The following is a 19,782-nucleotide window of genomic DNA, read 5'->3' on the forward strand; positions in this document are numbered from 1 at the left end:
CTGGTGCTCTCATGGTAGTAAAACAGTACAGGAAGCAATGCACATATTCTATGTTCATTAAGCACCACACAGCTCTGTAGCACTGCAGCAAACCACTACAAGAGTTAAGTCTCGAATGGTGCCATTCAAAGTGCGGTGAGTCTTTGTTGGCACAGTGCATGACACAATGTGACCACAGAGACCACCTTTCTGACATACTTTGGTTTCCGACATACTGTGAGCACCACGATACCTGCCAATGACAGGTCAAGACAAGTCCGTCCATCAAAACGTCTTATGCTTCTTGTTGGGCTACTGCTGACCATAACCCAGTGGTGACAAAATATACAGTTTGCTTTTGACACCCCTATTAGTAGACGATTGCAATGAAACAATTTACAACAGATTCAGACTGATTATGATCGCAGTGTAAAGTGTATTACCTGAATTCTTTTACATGAGGATGGGATGGTACATCTGATGCAGAAGTTATACTGGGCAGCATGTCTGTTATCATACGATATTGGTCTGATGATAGAAATGTGGTCCGATGACGACTGTGAAACTTCTGAGCTGTGGACACCATTCGAGAAAGGAAAACAGGTCTTGTCAGCTCACAAGGAAGAAAGCTGAGAATCCCCCTAAAAGTAGTCACATTAGGCCATGGCATACAAAATAAAAGAAAGCAGGAACAGAAGATGCAAGCTGTTTAGGCTAAATCCCATGAGAGCGATTTTGTGCGTGACAGCGACAAGCGGCAGCTTCGAGTGACGAAACAGGCCGTCACTTGAACAGACCACTCAGTCTTGTCGCTCGATCACTCGGTTCTAGAAATCCAGAATTTGTTGCTCGTCACCCGGAAGTGCTATGAGCGACTATGAAGCCGGAACTAGATGTACATCACTCAAGTACTACCAATTATCGCACAGAATGGGCAAACAATTTAATTTTTATGTGCGCGAAGATAGGAACCCACTGGATGACCTTTAAAAATATCCTATGGTGCTTTTTACAGTAAAACACATCAACTTAGACTAATAAAGCAGGCGTCATGCCAGTTTCGACGCATATTTGTTCCTTCCTATCAGCAGCACCGGGGAGACGTCGCTCAAAGTCATCACTCACAAGAGGTACAACTTGTAGGCGACGAGCGAACACGACAGCCGTCGCCATTGCATCAGTTGTTACTGTCGCGCACAAGATCGCTTGCATGGGGTTTATACTTTTACCTTACAGCAACACCACAAGCATCACTGACAAATGAAAAAAAGTACACACAGTCTTGTAGCTGTGACAGCTGAGATTTGTATTTGCCAGAGCACTCAAGACTTGTTATAAGGTATGGCAGCAATACTGTTAGCGCATATTATAAAGTGTGTCCTTTTTTTCTCTTATTTTCATCCAGTTCAAATAAACCATACAACAACAGCTATAAACATGCATTCTGCAGAACATACTCCAGTCATGTGAAACAAGCCATCAGCTTCAGCCGGACTGAAGTAGTGTTCCATGCAAAACGAAAGAAAATATGGAGCTTTTGACTTGTGGTTTGTTATTCTGTAGGCATTTGAGCAATAACAAGGCAGCCCGATGACTAACACAAGCAAATACAGCCCCATGTCAACTACTACCTGAAGACTTCTGACCATTGGTGATGAGTTCAAGGTACAAATGCACAAACACTGGAAAAAGGATGAAGGTGAGCTCAGACTTGAACGGCTCGCAGGCATCGGCAATGAAGTTCTTAAGCCTGCACATGAAAGAAAAAGTGACATTACTAACGAAATTGTTTCCCAGATGCCCCTAAAGGCATATGTATATATATGTTAGCAACTTTTGCGCTACAGATAAAAAGAAAACAGGTAGCGACAGCTTTTCAGACAGAACTACTCAGCAGTCGTGAATGTGACGACGAGCATTGACAACTGCGCTACCGTACCAATTCTTTCAGAAGTTAGCAGACTACCGTAGAAATACAATGTTCTATGGAAATATATTGACACTGAGAAAGTAATTTTGAGTAGATGGCCAGGTACTTGAAGATAAAAACCGAGTGCTGCAGGGTGGGTACACGATTAACGATGCAGCCTTTGGCAAGTTCCGCACTTTTTGGGAAAAGAAAATAAAGAACTAAAAACATTAGGTTCGTCGTAAACGCCGAAAGTTGCAACTGCTAAAGCATTAAAGTAACTTACTTGCTAAACTGCTGTTCGACGGCTTGAGCGTCCTTATTTACAGGGCTGTAGCTTAGAACATTTTTAGCTCCCGTCTCGGAAGCCACCGTTCCGTTCAACGCAAAGTCGGCTACGCTTTGCTGCAGCTTCACGTCGGCTTTCTTGAAGGAATCGCAGTCCTGCAGTACAACATTGTTCAGATCAATCTACAGCTCTTGAATGAGATCAAACATGACGCTATGAGACAGCGGTAAATATTCTGTCAAAAGGTTTCATGTGCGGACGACAACTTGACGAACTCACGTTCACCACCCACCGTGCAAACAAATGCTAAAATAGTTATTACCATGTACTGCCTTCCTTTCAAGTAGCGACCGACTGCTGCAGCAACCATTTCGCTTCTGTTTTTCTTCATAGTCGGCAATCATTGGAGTTAATGTCACATGTTTACACGCTTTCCAATGCTTAACGTGCGCTCGAGCTGCATCGCGGCGCCAGAAAGAAAAACAAAATCGCAGTCACTGATGTCGCCAACGATACGCGTAAACTACACAAGCGCTAAAGCCTAAAGTGCCTAAAGCCGCAAGAGAGCCATACTTTATTGCTGTGAAACGAACGGTTATATAAATACCAGTCAGGTTTCTACTAAAACGGTGCAGTTTCCCCAACCATTTACGCCGCCATTCATAATTTTTTCATTCCGTACGATTCTTGTTTGAACCGCATGGTCACGGCGGTCCATGAATGGCTACGCGGGAGATGCGAAAATGCACCTTTGACAACAGTACTAGCATAGAGTAATGCTAATAGTACGAACGAAAATCATTCTCACTGACCGAGCCTTTCTTGGCTGAGGTGCCACTGAATAAGCACAACGCAGCTTCCCTCACCCAAGACTGAACTCTTAAAACAACTTTATTTTATAGTGTGCTGTCTTCACAGGTGTCGAAAAAAAAAAAAAAGTGTTTGTGCAACCCCGAGGCCACGAAAGCTCAGACCGACGGCCTTCACACTTTCTTGAAAGCTTCTCCTGCCGTCACGAAGCCCAGGGCCGTGCCATTCAGCTTCTGCGTTTTCTTTCGGCCTTTCGAAGCCATGTCGACGCGTACGGTCGCCGCACGAAGCTCAGCCGGACTCTTCCAGCCCGTCAGCTGCTTCCACTGAGACCGTCGCTGCACGAACTCTTGTGCAAAGCGCGAGACTTCTTCGCCGTTGCCGAGGTGCATGCGGACATACTCTTCAATTTCAGCGTTGGAGTCGACGTCTCTCAGCAGCTCGAAAAAAGTCGGCACGTGGACGTACGACGGCAGCTTCCTCAGCCTGTCGTAGCTCCAGCGCGTGAAATCCTGGTCGGCAGCTATGCGTCGTGCCCATGCGTACTGCTGGCTTTGCTGCTGGTTTTTTATTTTGTTCTGCACGGCGTCTGTAAAAGCCTTGCCACCGAGCGACGGGAACCGCGCCATGTTCTCAATGGCGACGGGCTCCTGCTTTGCAGGCTCCTCCCACTGTGGCTTGGTCGGCGTTTTCTGGCACACTTTGGCCCAGGTCATCGGAGCAGTAGTAGTGGCGGCAGTCGAACGGCGGTTGGCCGCAGTCTTTGCTTCGGCTGGCTGCGTCACTGCTGCTGTCACAAAGCTTCGGGCTGCTGCCTGGCACTCCTTATAGCCGCCCCAGGCACCTTCGTGCTGGTTCACCTCACCTTTAGTGCCGTCTTTTGTGCGCTTGTCTTCAGCAGGTAGTTCTGCAGCATCGCGGAATCCCAGCGGAACTTTGGCTCGTTCGGCACTGCGTACAAAAGCAGCCGGTGGACACTTCGGGTGCCTTGCTGCAGTCATCGGCAGCGCCTTTATCGTTATCATTGGGCGTGGTTTTTCCTTCAAGTCAACGAATGAAATCTGGCTTTCTTTGAGGATCTTGTCGTCGCAGCCCAAGGGCGGCTTTTCCTTCGCGGGGCTGCAGTCTGACGGCAGTGCGGGCGGCGTCGTACCTGCGGTGACCATCTGCTTTTCAGCGCTGCAGTGTTGGTCTGGTGAAGTCTGATGGCTGAACGGCAACCGGCCCAAGGTCTTGATAAGCTGGCCAAGCAGTTGGAACTCTCGGTCGCAAGTGCGTTTCACAGGCAACGACATGCGGAAGCACCCGGAGGCGAACCAGGAGGCCATGCGGGCGCCGGAGAAGGGTCCGTGCACACAGCCCAGCCGGTCCTTGTAGAGCCAGAGCTCGCAATCGCGGTAGTCATTCGTGTTGGGCATCAATGCTTGTTGCTTGAGCGGTGTGGCGGAACGCAGCTGGACTCTGGTCAGATTGGGATGTTCGTCTTCGTCGTAGGGGGGTGACGTCCCTGATTCGAATTCGGTATTTGTTTCCCCAATTCTCTTCCGCATCGTTTTAATTATGGCACCGTGGCTTTCCGACCGGCCGGAGACTGCGCTGGCCTTCTCCAGCGCGGCGGCTTCTCGGGACGTCGGTGACATGGGTGCCTGTTCGCCTCGGAACGTGCTCCGCTTCTCGCCCTTAGCACGCGCACGTGGAACGGCCAGTGCTCCTGTGCTTTCTTTTTCGTTCCTACATGGTTATACCATAGCTGGCAGAGTCCTTCATTGTTACAATGTTGTTTATACTCTGCACAAATTACTACCTATATATCTTGTGGATACCGGTCACATTATTAAAAGCGCGCACCGCAACGTTGCGATGTATCGTGACCGATGTTCGGCATATATAACGTTGCCGTAGAACATGCCATAGAATAAGGAACCACAGTGCATAGACATTGTATGGGAGCGCAGATGATGGATTTGAATGCGTGGTCTTTGCTGTTTGCATACAGAACTTCATTTGGTTCAGTCGGCATTTTTTCGACGCTGGCAACCTCAGCAGTACGAAAATCACGGCCTTCGGGATTGGTTTCCGCAACTCTTAAAAGCGGCCAAAGAGGACGCACGAGGGCGTTTGGTGTGCCATCATCATCAGTAACAAATAGAGTACTAGAATCCTAGGTATTTGAAAAGCAAAAAAAGAAGGGGCGGAGCTTGTCCATCTGTGGTTTGTCCTTGCCGCTGCTTGCGAAGTCTGCGGAATTCGATGTTCGGCTAGTTGACACGCTTTTGAGGACGGCGAGCATACGGCGAGGCAGAAAAAATGGTGCGAGCCTGGTACATGGACGATGACTTGTCGACCGACCAACGAGAGGAACACCAACTGGATCCACCTGTGCCGGTGGCCTTGGACGAAATTCGTGAGAAGAGCGGAGTACTCTACTGGAAAGTATGTGGGAGCTAGAAAAGCTTCGTTGATGGTAGCTTGACATGTTATCGTCAGCAAACACGGACTTTGATGTGAGGAGTGATATCGTGCGTGACAGCACAGAGACTGTAAGAGATGCCGTAGCAGCTTCATTCGGGGCATAATTTTGCCAGCCGAAGCAGAAATCATACTTTGCTTTCTGTTCCTATCGGAATATGGCTGCCGTGGCAGTCGAGTCCGTGCTGCGTATTTGTAATTGCTAGTGCGTACAGCTGGGCGTGGCACTTACGGAGGCGCCGACGTGCCCTCGTGTTGAGCAGCAGAACACCAGAGTTGCAGTGCTATCAGGCGCAGTCGAAAAGTATGCATGGCTGAGCAACCGACTACATGGCTGTATTTGAGCGGAATCGTGCAGTGGCACCAACGCCGGAAGCTTGGCCGAATACGCAACTTAATTAAAAGAAGTGGAAGTGAAGCCCCGTGAACACTGTCCTTACGGCTGTCTTTTTTTTTTTATGTCCGTTGTGTTGCGCTGTGGTTGCAGGATTGAAGTCTCAACTCTCCGAGTTTTCCATTCTATCAAGTAACGTGTCCATGTAATTACTTTATGCTTATGATTTCCAGTTGAATGCCGACACATACGAGAAGGATGGCAAACTCGAGAAGATCAGGAAAGAGCGAGGATACTCGTACACCGACGTCATCGAGATATCCAAGGACAAACTACCGAACTATGAGGAAAAGGTATTTTGGCACCTCTCTCAAGAATATATATTTTGAATTTGTTGCTACAAATAGACGTTAAGAAATCGCCTGGCCCTGATAATTTATCAAGCACTTTCCTCAAGCGATACGCGGGTAAGTTGTCCCCCTTCCTGCATAACATTTTCAGTGCATCACTTGAAACGGCAGTGCTTACCACGGACTGGTTGTGTGCAGAGGTAGTGCCAATTCACAAAGGTGGAAACAAGCAGCTTCTAGACACATACAGGCCAATATCCCTAACCAGCACATGTTGCAAACTAATGGAACATATAATAAATAAGGCTATCATAACTTATCTGGAAGAAAATAATCTATTATATTTCAGACAACACGGCTTCAGGCAAGGGCTTTCAACCGTTAATCAACTTCTAGAAATTCTACATGACTTTGCTGTAATAATCGATTCAAGACTGCAAGCTGACGCAATGTTTGTCGATTTTTCAAAGGCTTTCGGCCGCATTCCACATACTTGCTAATCTTCAAACTCAAATCATTTCGTACTAATCCCAAGATTGTATCATGAATCGAAGCCTACCTATCGAATCGGTCCCAGTTTGTTTGCGTAAATAATACTGAATCAGACTATCTGGATGTTATTTCCGGTGTACCACAGGGATCGGTTCTGGGGCCAACTCTGTTTCTTGTATATATTAACAACTTGTGTACATGTATGCAACCAGGTGTTACAATAAGGCTTTTTGCGGACGACTGCGTCATATACACACCTGTTAAAACAGTCGATGAAAAGACGAAGCTTAACAAGTCTCTACAAAACATTATCTGGTGAAAAAAATGGGGCATGCAAATTAACACACAGAAAACTATGTATATGACTGTAACAGGTAAAAAATAGCCCTTAAATTTACATCTAAATTAATTAATACTTTGTTGGAACGAGTAGACTCAGTCAAATATCTAGGTGTCACAACAACAAGGTTGTTGAAATGGGACGTACATATCAATAACGTTCGCACATCTGAATTCAAACAACTCGAATTTTTACGAAGAAAGCTAGTGACAGCCCCCACCTCGGTGAAATTAACTGCTTATAAAACCCTGGTTAGGCCAATATTAGAATACTGCAGCATAGTATGGAACCTGCATCAAAAATATTTAAACTTGGCATTAGAAAAGATCCAAAGCAGGGGGCTTCGATTCGTATATACAAGGTATTCAAGGTGTACGGCAGCTTAACTGTGCTTTGCACACATGCAGGCATACCGACACTTGCTGGTCGGAGGAGGTTGGTGTGTTTGAAGTTACTTTGTCTTCTTTACCATGACCTAATAAACTTAACAAAATCGGACTACTCGGTGCCCCCCGGATGCCACTCCAGTCGAACTAACCATGATAAATGTATTAGACCATTTTTTCGCGTTGCAGCACACTACTCTTTTTTTTTCCTTCAACAATAGATCTGTGGAATTCCCTCCCAAGTGACATTATTTGCTCACAATCTGTGCACTCATTCGTGTCGGCACTCAAATTGCACCTTGAGTCATTATCGGAATGATGAACGCATTGTGGTCGTCTTGGCTGAGCGTTCTCAAAAATTTATCAATGATGTATGGCCCTGCCCCAACTTCTTCCACATGCAGCGGTGTCCATACATTCTTTCATACTTTTCTTTGCTTGGTTCTTGTACACGTTTGTCCATTAGATGGTATGTTGATATACATTACACTTAGTACTGTTTGTACATTACACGGCACACTCAATGTGCATTTTTTCCCCTGTATTAACTGCTTCTTACACTTTACATGGCATACGCACTATATAGTGTTTTGGTTTCCTTGTATGTACTTCTTGCTTACATGGCGCGTCGATTGTAACCATTGCCTTTTTGTTTGCGTTTGCTGTAAACCCCCGTATGACAAAGCACTACACCTGTACTGTTTGTATGTCCACTCCTGTATGAGCCTTTCAAGGCTTACAGTATTGATAAATAAATATGTGACGGAGCATTCTATATGCAGCATCTATATGCACTGCTCCCGTGACGCAATAAAAGCAAGTTTAAAGCGAGAAATGTGTGTATCACTGCTTACCAGCATCACTATTTATTTTTAGGAGGAGTTCTGACGTTGCTTACTGTTCATTTCTATATTTCAGCTATAATACATATGTATTTTCACCATGGAGCGGAAGCATGTGCATTCCATCATGGAATAGTCTTCATGAATGCAACATTACATTTAGTGTGAAACACTCATGGTTTAATCAAACAAACATTGTTACTGAAGCCACACTTTTGCTGAATGGATTAACTTTGCAATCAAATTTGTTTTCTACATGGGATACTCAACTGACTTTGCCTTACTTTGTCAGCCAGAGTGTCTCGTTAGCTAAATTGTGTGTAGCAGGCATTGTTGGCCTTTCCTTATTGCTCGTGAAAAGCTATGTGTTAAACAGGCAACAAGTCATGCATACAACCTGTCTCCAAATTTATTACAGCTAACAAAGATGTACTTCAAGGGTCATTACATGGCCCGCTGTTATTCTTGCATTATGTAAGTGACCTCACTAATCGCTTTACTGAAGCTTGAGCTCTCTTATATACTGATGACACCAATCCTGGCTACCAACTAGTCTATCATTTCTCTTAAGTCTCGAATTATATTGGATTATTGATAAACATAATTTCTGTGATTTTACTACAAGGTGCTGCAGACTCCATTGGAAGAAATTCAAGATGTTAGTATGACCATTGGTGTATTTTCTAATGAGTGCTCACAACTACAAAGTATAATTAAACTTTTATTTAATCTGCAGTGTTGCATCCCACTTTTTTTTTTTTTTTGCTATTGCATGAATCAAATTGCCGATTGCTAGCACAGGTATGAGTTACTTATTTGCTGCAGTCATTACTAGAAAGGAGGGCAAATTCCTTAACCGTTGGAGATGCCTCGCAAACCACCGAACATGTCAGAGAAATGTGGTAGTGCTTTAGTAAAATGGTCATGTGAAGCAATACTCTGCAGACTATAGTGAAGGGGAGCCACGTTATGTTAGCAGAGGGTGTGGTTTACCCAACAACTTATTGTCTGTCTTTCCCTTGTCACCATGGGACATAATTGACAAAAAAAGGTCTTTTACACAAATGTGTACGCTGTGGCTGAAGGGGAAAGGGAGAAGACAGGAAGGGATTGTTGCTTGCAGACAATTGAAAAGAGCGTCCGTGTGGGATGTGCTAAGGCTAAACCCCATGAGTGCGATTTTGTTCGCGACAGCTTCGAGCAACGGATCGGGTTGTTGCTTGAACACATCGCTTGGTTCTGCAAATCTAGAATTTGTCGCTCGTTGCCTGGAAGTGCTATGAGCAACTGGCTAATAGCGTGAAGCCGGAACTGGATGTACAGGCGCCAAAATTTTAACTGGTGTGCGTGAGCGGCAACTTTTCCGTGCGTCAGCGCCATATGACGGGGCGAGGTTGGAAACAGCCTAGCAGACGATGGGCCCAGCTGAGCGTGCTTTGTCTACATGCGCTTAGCCTCAGACTGTTTCCAGCCTCGCCCCATCATACGGCGCTGATGCACTGAAAAGTCGCCGCTCGCGCACGCTAGTTAAAGATTTGGGCGCCTGTACATCATTCGAGTACTACCGACTGTGGCACAGAATGAGCAAACGATTGAATTTTTATAGTGCAAGGATAAGAACCTACTGGAAGACATTCAGAAATATTTTATGCTGCTTTTTACAGTCAAACACAAACTTAATAAAGCACGCATCACGCTAGTTTCAGTGCCTATATTGCTGCCCTCATACCGACAACACCAGGGAGACGTTGCTTGAAGTCATCGCTCGCATGGGGTACAACTTGTAGGCGACGAGCGAATGCCACAGCCATCTCCATCGCGTTGCTTGTCGTTGTCGCACTCAAGATCGATTACATGGGGTTTATAATTTACTCATCTGTTTGCACCATTGCTTAACATAATTTTTTTTGCTTCTGTCTCTGCTATTACCTAGCCCATTTTAAAAGTAATTGTGGAGGAACACTCCTTGAACAACATTCGGTGTCAGAATAATACTCAAGGCATGATACCATTTCAATAGGTGAACTTTGTTCCCACTCTGCTACGCATTTATTTAAGCCATATTAATTACTGCATAGAAACATGAGGTAATACTTTTGCATCTAACTTCGCTACAACCAAGCCATCCAAATTTGAACATTTAGCCTGTTTTATAGTAATGACTGTACTTTGTGATCGAAGATTACTACCAATTGATGATTCAGTCAAGGATCTGGTTCCTGTAAACATTTTTTTATCGGTTCTCTCATTAAAGGGACACTAAAAAGAAAAAGAAGTGGAGCTCTATTAGTAAATTACCTAGTACCAAGAAAGCTATTCTTACCATGAGAAGGAGTAAGACGGAAAAGATGCGAAAATGAAAGCACTGGTGGTAAGGCTGCCTTGAAGCTACCGCAACAGTTCGCCATGTCATGAATTTTTACGACATTTGCTTGGGCCTAGTTCATTTTTATTGGTAAATATTGACTGTGTTGTATTCTACAGGAGCCAAAGACTGAACTTGGCAAGTTTCTAGAACTGTCACTGAGCCTCAATGGCCGAAATACGGGAAAATACTTTGAAATATGCGATATCCTAATGATTTACTGCTGCTTTGATTTCGGCATGAAACTGAGGAGATGGAACTTTGACCTTCATTTTCTCTTATACTGAACCTATCCCCGTAAAATTAATAAAAATGGAGTTCTGAAAGAATGCTTCGCAACTCTAAAGTGTTTCTCTTTAATGTTCCTTTAACACAAATCAAACCAGATTAGTGAGCTAAGCAATTTCCTATGATGGGTACTAATTGCAGAAAGCAAGCCGCATACTTTTCAGCATTGTCATTGATTACTTTCTTATTATGTTGTCTCCATATTAGGTGCTTTTTAAGAAGCATAATCTTGCTAGGTAGCCAATGTCTAATGTATAGTGAATTCTATTTTGTTGTATATATTTAGTTTTCATCACAATCTGAATTTCATTATTGCTCTTTTTATACAACTTGTGAGCGTTGCCATTATTTTGTGTATTTGGTGAGGTGCCTAACTGCTGACATACTTTGCTGTATAGTTTGCGATTCTTTGTTACTCTCACAGTTTGCGTGTTGAATATTTTCTACTCGACATTCGTATTTATCTTTGCTGTTAGTTCTTTTATTCCATACTTTAACTGACAGGCAGTCCTCGAACAAATCGCAATCACTAGGTCCTCCTCCTATATGTTTAGGTATGAATGCATGACATTGGTTTACCTGAATAAATTAACTGAATACAAAAAGTTGATAACTAAGAAGTTGGCAGTAATTCTCTTGCCAGCTTAACTGTTTAGCGCCTTCACGAAAAAACATTTTTTGGCTGTTGAGCAATGGCAAACTGGTGCCATGCCATGCGTGCCATACAAGTAACCTTGCATGTTTAACTGCTTCAAATACTTTATTAGATAAAGACATTCTTCCAAGAGCATCTGCACTCCGATGAGGAGATCCGCTTTGTCTTGGCTGGGAGTGGCTACTTTGATGTTCGAGATTGCAATGACAAGTGGATAAGGATTGAAGTGACCAAAGGAGACCTCCTTGTTTTGCCTGCTGGAATCTACCACAGATTCACTCTTGACAAGCAGGTATGTGAATGAAACAGAAAGCACGCTTACCTGTGCCATTGTGCTTAGCATTTGTGCTTGAAGTTAATTTCAGTGATGACACTGGTTTCGAGATATTATTTCCCAAATTGTGGAACGAAATACACGGTGTTCTAGTTACTTTTGAGCTTTAATGCATAAAACAGCATTTTGTTAAAAAAAAGTAAGAGGAACATCGGTGCATCTTTACTGCAAGTTTGATGGCGCATATCTCCAAACTAGCATCATTCTGGAAATTCATTCCAAGTGGATATGCCTTGTGAACTCACTGGCTGCAATTTGTAAATTGCGTGTGCCGCAAAGTAAATAATTCAAAGGATAATTTGTGGATTTTCGTTAAATAGTTGAACATGTGTTAAGATTTCTTGTGCTAATAATGTCTGCCTCTGATAATCATGTTTAAGGACTAGAATTTGCTATCTGCAACAGGCTGTTTTCAAAGTACTGTTGCAAACAGTCCATCATTATGACACCATGGTCATCCGTTAATATCCTTGCTGTAACACTTCTTTAGTAGAAATACTTATGACAGCTTCTTTGCTTACATCTGCCCTTGTAGAATGGTTGCAACTGATGTAACCGCGTGAAACATCTTTTTTCCCTTTCCTCCTGGCATTTTGTACGTATACACCACATAGCATCGACAGTAGAATAAAGATTGAAGAGCTCTTTTCACTCAGTCTCTATTGTTGTCCCTTCCGTATGTTTCGCACTGTTACAAAAGTTGCCCTTGTATCACTCATGCCTTTTACCAAGTTTGTTCTTCTGCTCTTGGTCTCCTGCATCGGCGACCATGACACATTATACTAATTTGTACATGGTGGGATATTTAAATTATGTGACATTCTCGTAGGTTTGCATTTGAACAAGCCTGATTTTCGACTTGCTATCTCAGCATTATCCTCGCACTATGTGGTTGTGCTTTCCTAAGCGGCCAATTATTTACAATGAAACAAGTGGAGACATAAGCTGCTTGCTCACAGCAGCACATAGGTGATGGCATACTTCCGAGGCATGCATGGTGCACAGTCTGTGTTTTCTCATAGTGATTCAATTCTTCATTTGAACTTCTGCTTAAAGGAAAACTTGACTGAATATCAGCTGCTAGATTATCCATCTTGAAACTTAGCAATGTCTTTTATCTAAAAAAAAAAATTATTTACGCGACGGAAAGAAACTGCACATGAGGGGACGGCATAATTCTTCTGCAATTCATGTAGACCATGGTGACATGGGCTTTTCTGTGTACTAGTTGCACCAGCCACCTCACAGGCCATTTTCTGCTGTGCACTATCATCTGTCTTAGTCTGAAAGCTGCACAGAGAAGGCACCCCATTCCTGTCATGAGTAGAGTCGCTAGAAAAACAAGTTTTCAGAGTATTGCAGAGGCTGCCCCTTCAGCTATCAACAGGGAACAGCGGCTTCCATAGGACTTCCAAGCCGCCGCTCTCGCAGCGTTGAGAAAATGTGTCCAGATTTGCGTTCATTTAAGTTTGTGGTATGGTTTGTCACTACTTTCTTCTCACGCTATTTGCAGTGGTATGTCATTGTACCAACAATCCTGGCTAACCACTATTTTGATATTGTTTTCGCAATTGTAGTGGTATGGGCGGCTAGAAGTTTTCAGTGACCTCTAACGTGCCAGGTGAACGATCAGCAGGACTATGTTGTGTTGCTGCATGGCACAAGTAATCTGGCGAGTAGTTGCGAGTTTATATGTACCTTGGTGCCAAAACTTCGCTATATCACGTCTTGTTAACCCTTTGCCTGATGTTTCAATAACACTTGTTGGGCGAGTTGGTCCATACTGCAAGAAAATAAGTGGACTGTGCATAATTCAAGAAAAGGACATAGTAAGAGACACGGACAAGAATCCGTGACCCTTACTGTGTCCTTGTCTTGTATTCCGTGGAGTCCATTTATTTTGTCGCTGCCTGATGTTGTATGCACCAAGAGCCTGCCAAACAAAGTGCTAGTGAAAACGAACCAATACAAACATGTTAAATTTTCACTGCATCTAAATTGGCTTTCAACCATGTGAAGACATGACTGCTGCATATGCATCTGAAACAAGCTGTGATTGAGCACTAGTGGTAAAGTTGTTGCCCGAGTTTCACTATTGATTGAGTGTGACGTCACTATTCTCAGCCCGTGCAGCTGTCGCATTAGAATGCTAGGTGACCTTATGGGATAACGCCTGTGTGCTGCATAGTGTATCACAGCACGTTATAATGTGTAAAGATCCCACCCAAACAAGATTTTGCATTCGGGAAGGGAGGGAGGGAGGAGGAAATAGCATGCATTTGCATACATTGTTGCATCATGCACACTTTAGTACTGAACAATTGTTTACCTTTGGACGCTTCACGCAAGCAGCAGTAAACTGGGAACAGCAGAAACCGACTATTGTTTTTAGGTCCCGGTGAGTTTTTCAGCACTTGTGCTGCTGCAAATCTTGTCTGCTTCAGAAACTTACCTGAATAAACTTGCTGGAAGCAAGTACCCTTCCATACTTCTGGGATATGGCATTTTCCCTATCAAAATTGATTTTTTATCAATCTTATGCTGCTCCATCTTTCAACATATTTCAAGCGTATTCACTAGCAGGATTTATTTTTCGTAAAACTTGGCACAACATTCTCAAAATTGTAGAGCGAGCCCGAATTTGTAAATGTTTTGAAAAGTGTGGGGGAGTACAACACCACTTTTGCTAAGTGCTTTGTCCCAGTCACTTAATGTGATTTCTTTTAAACCATTCAGTGGGTTGGCTTTGCCAGTTAGCCTGTTGCTGCACCTCCATTTTTCGCAGCCCTTTCCCTTAAGATTCTTTAGCGCACACGAAAACAATGCTCAGCTGCATTCTCAAATAGTTGCGTATTCAAGTGTGCTTTTCCGAGCTTGCGCACTGCGGCAACTTTGCCGACAGCCCATTGAAAGTGCATTGGGCAATCATCACCTGAATAGCTCAGGCTAAATTTAGCTAAGGAGGCAGGAAACGGCAACAAAAAGTTTACTTCTCACATGTGGGTGTTTTGAGATGGGGACGAAGTTCCCATCTCAGTGGAGCCGCAAGGCATATCGTGTAGGTGTATCCAGTAATCTTTCCCTTCCGCAATGCAATAAAAAGGGGAAAGAAAGGTAAAAAATGTTTTGGTTTCATGGTCTCTGTCAGTAACCTGACAGAGACCAGACAGGGCATGAAAACATGGTCTAAGCAGTGGGAGTTGAAGCAAATGGTAGAGTAACTTCGCCAACAAATGACGAAGATGGCATTTGCGTCCCTGTGGCATGCACTATGCAATGTGTACTGGCCGGTGTTTGGGAGCCTTATGCCGTAACAAACCATCTGATCGGCACAGGCTATTGGGAGCGCAAGCAGCGATAGGAAATGGAATGCGATACTCTAAACTTGTTTTCCAAGTGACTCTAGTCATGAGCGCAGACATAGCGGTGCAAAGAGGAAGCACCAGCAAGTTCTCTTGTAGGGAATTGCCCGAGCTGCATTTTTGTGGAAATGCAATGCAACCTAATCAACTTCATTAACTACGGTTTACCAATTGCAAACAGCACACATTGTTATGGAGTTAGTACCATATTTTCACGAAACATCCATGTACTAAGATTTAGATACACGTTAAAGAACACCAGGTGGTCCAAGTTATTCCGGAGTCCCCTACTACGGCATGCCTCATAATAAAGATGTGGTTTTAGCATGTAAAACCCCATAATTAGATTTCTTGTTTTACCATATTTTCATACTGGTTTGACCAATCCTGTGCTATGTTATGTAATCTCATCCAAAAAAAGGTCTTTGGTAAGGGCAACACCTTGAACACTAATCATTACCACTATGCCTTTAACATTTGCCTTTATTTGTCCCTTTAAAGAGGTACAGGCATAACATTTTCAATTTTTTAATGTTATATGAAGGTTCAAGCCTATTAAACCTTAGAAAAATATAGTGGATAACATCTGAAAACCCTAAATAACTCGCTTTAACTTGTTTCTACGAACCAGTTTTGGTATCCAGCAGGTGAACGTGTTGCGATGCCATGATGCATTGACTTGCTCTATCCCCGTGACCACTGTGGCTGCCAGACGCGAGAGTAGCCAAAAGGAAGGGGTGCGGAACTCCCGTTTATTTTTTATGAGCAATGTTATCGTACCTACTCTTATACTACAAGAGGCCCGCAGATTTGCATATGTATGTCAATGGTGCCAGGTCTCCATTTATAGAGAAACATTAGTATATCAAATTTAAATGTTTTTTCCTAAAGTTCATACTTAAGTGCAAGAAGCATGTAGTAATGTTTGTACAGCTTCAAAAATATGTCTGTACTCAAGGCTGCATCCAGCATCAAGTTTAGTTCCAGCCGAACGTTTAACTACTCAATGGTAATGCAGAACTACATCAAGGCCATGCGGCTGTTCGTGGGAGAGCCCGTCTGGACGCCGATCAATCGCCCGGCCGACGACCATCCAGCCCGCTCTCAGTATCTGGAGACCCTTAGTCAAACCTGCGACTGTGCCGCGTGATGGCGCAGCTGCTGGAAACAGGCATGCAATCAATACGCTGCAAGGAAATTTTGTGCCTTATAGTTCTAAGCAAACTTTTAATGATTTTTTTTATCGAAGTGTAGCACTTCATGCGAATAAGTATACATAAAGATTTATTTTCCAACACTACTCAGTCGGTTCTTTTTTATTAAGTATGTCATCATCCACAGTGAACAACCTGCTGCAAGATAAAAGAAGTACAGCCGGAAGAAAAAAATAAATAATATTCTGTAATATCTAAGGCCACGACTAGAACTAATGGAGTGCATGTGAACAGAATATGTGCATATTCTGCAGCCACTTTGAGCCTCTCCGCCAGTGTTTTGTCAAATGGTGCATATGTACTACATGTTAAGCTATACTAACATCAGAAATGTGCACCTAAATTTACTGTGCCGCGTGTAACAAATCGTCACATATTTGTCACCTTTGATGAAAGATTTAAAATTGGTAAGTACAAAGTCTGTCTTGCAATGTGCATCACATGGGAGAAATGTCTAATAAAGTTCTCAGATGACCTAAAGAAGCAGTTCAGCTAAGACTTAACTACGCTAGAAGACCTTTGTAGTTTTGATGTTCCTGATGATCACAGAGATTATAAAACTAAGTACGAATAAGGCTCTCAGCATCAGGGAAAGTCTTAAGCTACAATTATGTGCTTTCGCAGAGCTCCTTAAAACAGACTGTACAGGCACATCCACAACAAAACAAGTGCTCGTGCATAGTTTCACTCCAGAACCACTTCAATCCCTGTGTCAGATCTCCATGACCCTCTTATACTGTGAACCAACGTGTGCTGGAGATCAGTGGTAGCAAATAGGCTTTGTGGCTGAAAGACAAGTTTCAGTTGCATATTTACAGTGCATGTAACCCTTGGAGGAAAAAAAACAACGCTAACATTCAAGTAAATTGCATCCCAAGTTTCAGCAAAAGACAAAAGTGGTAGATCCGAAGTGTATGGCAGACTAGTGTGCATGCCCTCGTACCTAAAGCCTTGGCAGCAACTAGTGTTGCAATACTTTGGGTGCAACACGTGCAGCACTAAGTGTCAGACTGCTACCAGGATCGATTGCAAGTATGTCTGCAGTATGAAGCATAGAAAAGCAGCACTGATGGAGACATTTTGTGACACTGTGCTCAAGCAAACTTGCATGGTCTCTAATTGCAATGTGTGGCAGTGTCCTCCTCCCTGCTGCCATAATGTAGAGGCCCCAACAGTACTAGATACAATGCAATAAGCGTGGTTGAAGTTGCATGTCATCTAAGCTGCATTATGTAGCAAATAGCAAGGGCATAAACATTGCTAAGGGAGCAAGTGGCCCTGTGGCTCAAAGTAACATTACCGTGGCTAGCAAAGCAGCTGGGGTGGTGTTCTCACTTGCTGTTTTGGTGATCAGCACTTGTAGGCTGCATACGGCAGTTGACAATGTTCCCATTTAATGAGGTGTGCTCACGGTTATGCGCAAGATGTACAAGACGAAATTCTTCCTCCCTCGTCAGTCTTGTAGACTTTATTGGCCTCGGTCATAAAGTGCGCCGGTGTGTGCTCAGCTGCACACAGAGGTGAGGAAGACATACTGCCCCGTAATAAACATTTCTGCACGGTGTTGCAGAGAGTGACATTAGGCCCTTTCCAGTTTTCCCTTCCTTCATGGCTGATGTAAAGGCTCCCACAGCAACGTAAACTCATAGAGGCTATACTTTCGTTGGCAACTTTTGTTATACTGGCAACTTTTGTTGTTACCAGAAAGTGTTGTGCAATAGAAGACCCTGTCAAAACATTGAGGTTGAACATAACACCGCAAGCTGCCTCTACTAGTGCTGCTGTTTTCACTTTGTCTGGTATTCCTGTGACAGTTACAGGTATATGTTTAGGCTGAAGTGTTCTAAAGTTTGTTCTGGAAATACACGTAAAAACGGAATTACGTAGTAAGCTTTGCCTTACTCCATATTTTCTACTGTTAACTGTTTGGTTCATCAGGAACTAAATATCTTGCCATCTGAGGTTGAGTGCCAAGTTTTCTTTATAATGTTTCTTTCAAATTATTTTACAAATTGTAGCAGTTCTGTCAATAATGGCATCATGAATTTGTTGAAAAGTTAGTTGGTAAGCACAATGCTCCAACTCTTGACAAAGTTGTCATTTCTTTCAATATTGAAAAAATTTGTGGTCTAAATCAGTGGTTTGGGGCCAATAATTGACTGATTTGGTTTTCTCTGCTAAATAAATATAATTAGTAGAAAGCAATTGAGTGGTATCCCAAGGAGGACATTTCTGTGTTTCGCACATGCATTTGAGTAAGGCGGGCCAGAGCTTTCTTTTGAATAAGGCACCACTGCAGCCTGCATGGTAAATTTCTCCGCCTTTGAAATAGCCTTGCTGCAGGCAAATCCACACTCTTAATATTGGACAAACCAGGAAAGAAATTAACTATAAACCTTGCATTGAACAAAGCCCGCCACTTAATGCCAGTTCAGTGCAAAATCTGAACAGTAGGTGAACTAGTCATTTAGGCTGAAGAAGTAATTTATGCCAATCTCTAACAGCAGTGCGCTGCTGTCTGCACTGCCCTCTGTGCTTTGCAGCACGATGAAATGTTGAGTCGACAGGTTGAAAAGGAAAAGTTAAATTCCCAACAAAGGGAGGTACGAGAAACTTGACAGACAACTTTACATAAGAATGCCACCATTAAAATAGTGATGCACGGGATCGAAGTGTATACAGTGCAGGAAATGTGTCGGCATGTCCTAATCTCCCATTCTTGCTCACTTCATGTACGAGATCCACGACCACCATATTGGTAGCATTCAAGGCGAGCGGAAAAGCACGTTTGCCAAATTTGGCATACAGTTGACCATCATTATAAAGAAGTCTCACTGAACATACAAATACTCAATATCTGTTAAAAGTCTATATGTATTTGTTATGCACTGAAATCGCAAAACATTTTCGATTTACTTCATTATTTACTATAATTCATGATGTGAATGTCCATTCTATCGAGGTCTGACTGTGTCGTCTTGTAGATTAACATTACACACATAAAACTCAGAAAATGATGTTGCTGCTTTTCAACCCGACGCTACAACAACAACAAAATGAAATTGGGCAAGAAGAGCTTTAGACATCATTGCAGAAATGTTCAGTGAGGGTGCTTGAAAAGTCAAATGAATGAAGTGCACAATGATTAGGGGGGAAGGGTGGGGGGAGGAATAGCAGGGTCACCATCACATGCTGCCAGTACTGCACCTCTTCAACAAAAGATAAAACAATGCAGCACAGCAATTTCAGTCCGCTAGCTAGTATTCACAAGTTAAGGAATGCACAGCATCGGAGGTGGGCATCTTCGTCTGCTAGCTTTGTTTTTCACACATTAGTGTTCTTGCTGGTGTCAGCCCAGTAGTTT

The 19,782-nt window shown here is 43.3% G+C and overlaps 3 protein-coding genes across 4 annotated transcripts in view; 1 reads left to right on the plus strand and 2 right to left on the minus strand.

The window, feature by feature from the left end:
* The window catches only part of LOC142579311 (TAF5-like RNA polymerase II p300/CBP-associated factor-associated factor 65 kDa subunit 5L), a 34,235-nt gene extending 31,434 nt beyond the window's left edge, over positions 1-2,801 (minus strand). Inside the window, exons 1-4 of one of the 2 annotated variants that reach the window (XM_075689378.1) lie at positions 2,500-2,801; positions 2,175-2,332; positions 1,611-1,729; positions 423-552 (exon numbers count right to left, since the gene is read on the minus strand). In XM_075689378.1, the coding sequence (XP_075545493.1) occupies positions 423-552; positions 1,611-1,729; positions 2,175-2,332; positions 2,500-2,568 (476 nt within the window). In that variant the 5' untranslated portion in view covers positions 2,569-2,801. The remainder of the gene's footprint in view (positions 1-422; positions 553-1,610; positions 1,730-2,174; positions 2,333-2,499) is intronic. The other variant, XM_075689377.1, reaches the window with a different exon arrangement.
* A 249-nt stretch (positions 2,802-3,050) lies between these two features.
* LOC142579312 (uncharacterized) lies at positions 3,051-5,048 on the minus strand. The gene has a single exon (XM_075689379.1). It carries the CDS (start codon positions 4,625-4,627, stop codon positions 3,161-3,163), a length of 1,467 nt encoding a protein of 488 aa, XP_075545494.1. The 5' UTR covers positions 4,628-5,048; the 3' UTR covers positions 3,051-3,160.
* Positions 5,049-5,151: 103 nt separating this feature from the next.
* On the plus strand, positions 5,152-16,504 carry LOC142579314 (acireductone dioxygenase). The gene is made up of 4 exons (XM_075689382.1): positions 5,152-5,420; positions 6,024-6,143; positions 11,621-11,800; positions 16,223-16,504. The coding sequence occupies exons 1-4, from the start codon at positions 5,295-5,297 to the stop codon at positions 16,352-16,354; spliced, it is 558 nt and encodes a 185-aa protein (XP_075545497.1). The 5' UTR covers positions 5,152-5,294; the 3' UTR covers positions 16,355-16,504.
* The last annotated feature ends 3,278 nt before the right edge of the window (positions 16,505-19,782 follow it).

The sequence above is a fragment of the Dermacentor variabilis genome, chromosome 4 (assembly GCF_050947875.1).
Source record: "Dermacentor variabilis isolate Ectoservices chromosome 4, ASM5094787v1, whole genome shotgun sequence".
Taxonomy (NCBI): Eukaryota; Metazoa; Arthropoda; class Arachnida; order Ixodida; family Ixodidae; genus Dermacentor; species Dermacentor variabilis.

Coding starts and splice junctions, on each gene's coding strand:
- LOC142579314 (XM_075689382.1), top strand. CDS start 5,295: ATGGTGCGAGCCTGGTACATGGACGATGACTTGTCGACCGACCAACGA. Junction 6,144..11,620: donor TACCGAACTATGAGGAAAAG/GTATTTTGGCAC, acceptor ATACTTTATTAG/ATAAAGACATTCTTCCAAGA. Junction 11,801..16,222: donor GATTCACTCTTGACAAGCAG/GTATGTGAATGA, acceptor ATGGTAATGCAG/AACTACATCAAGGCCATGCG.
- LOC142579312 (XM_075689379.1), bottom strand. CDS start 4,627: ATGTCACCGACGTCCCGAGAAGCCGCCGCGCTGGAGAAGGCCAGCGCA.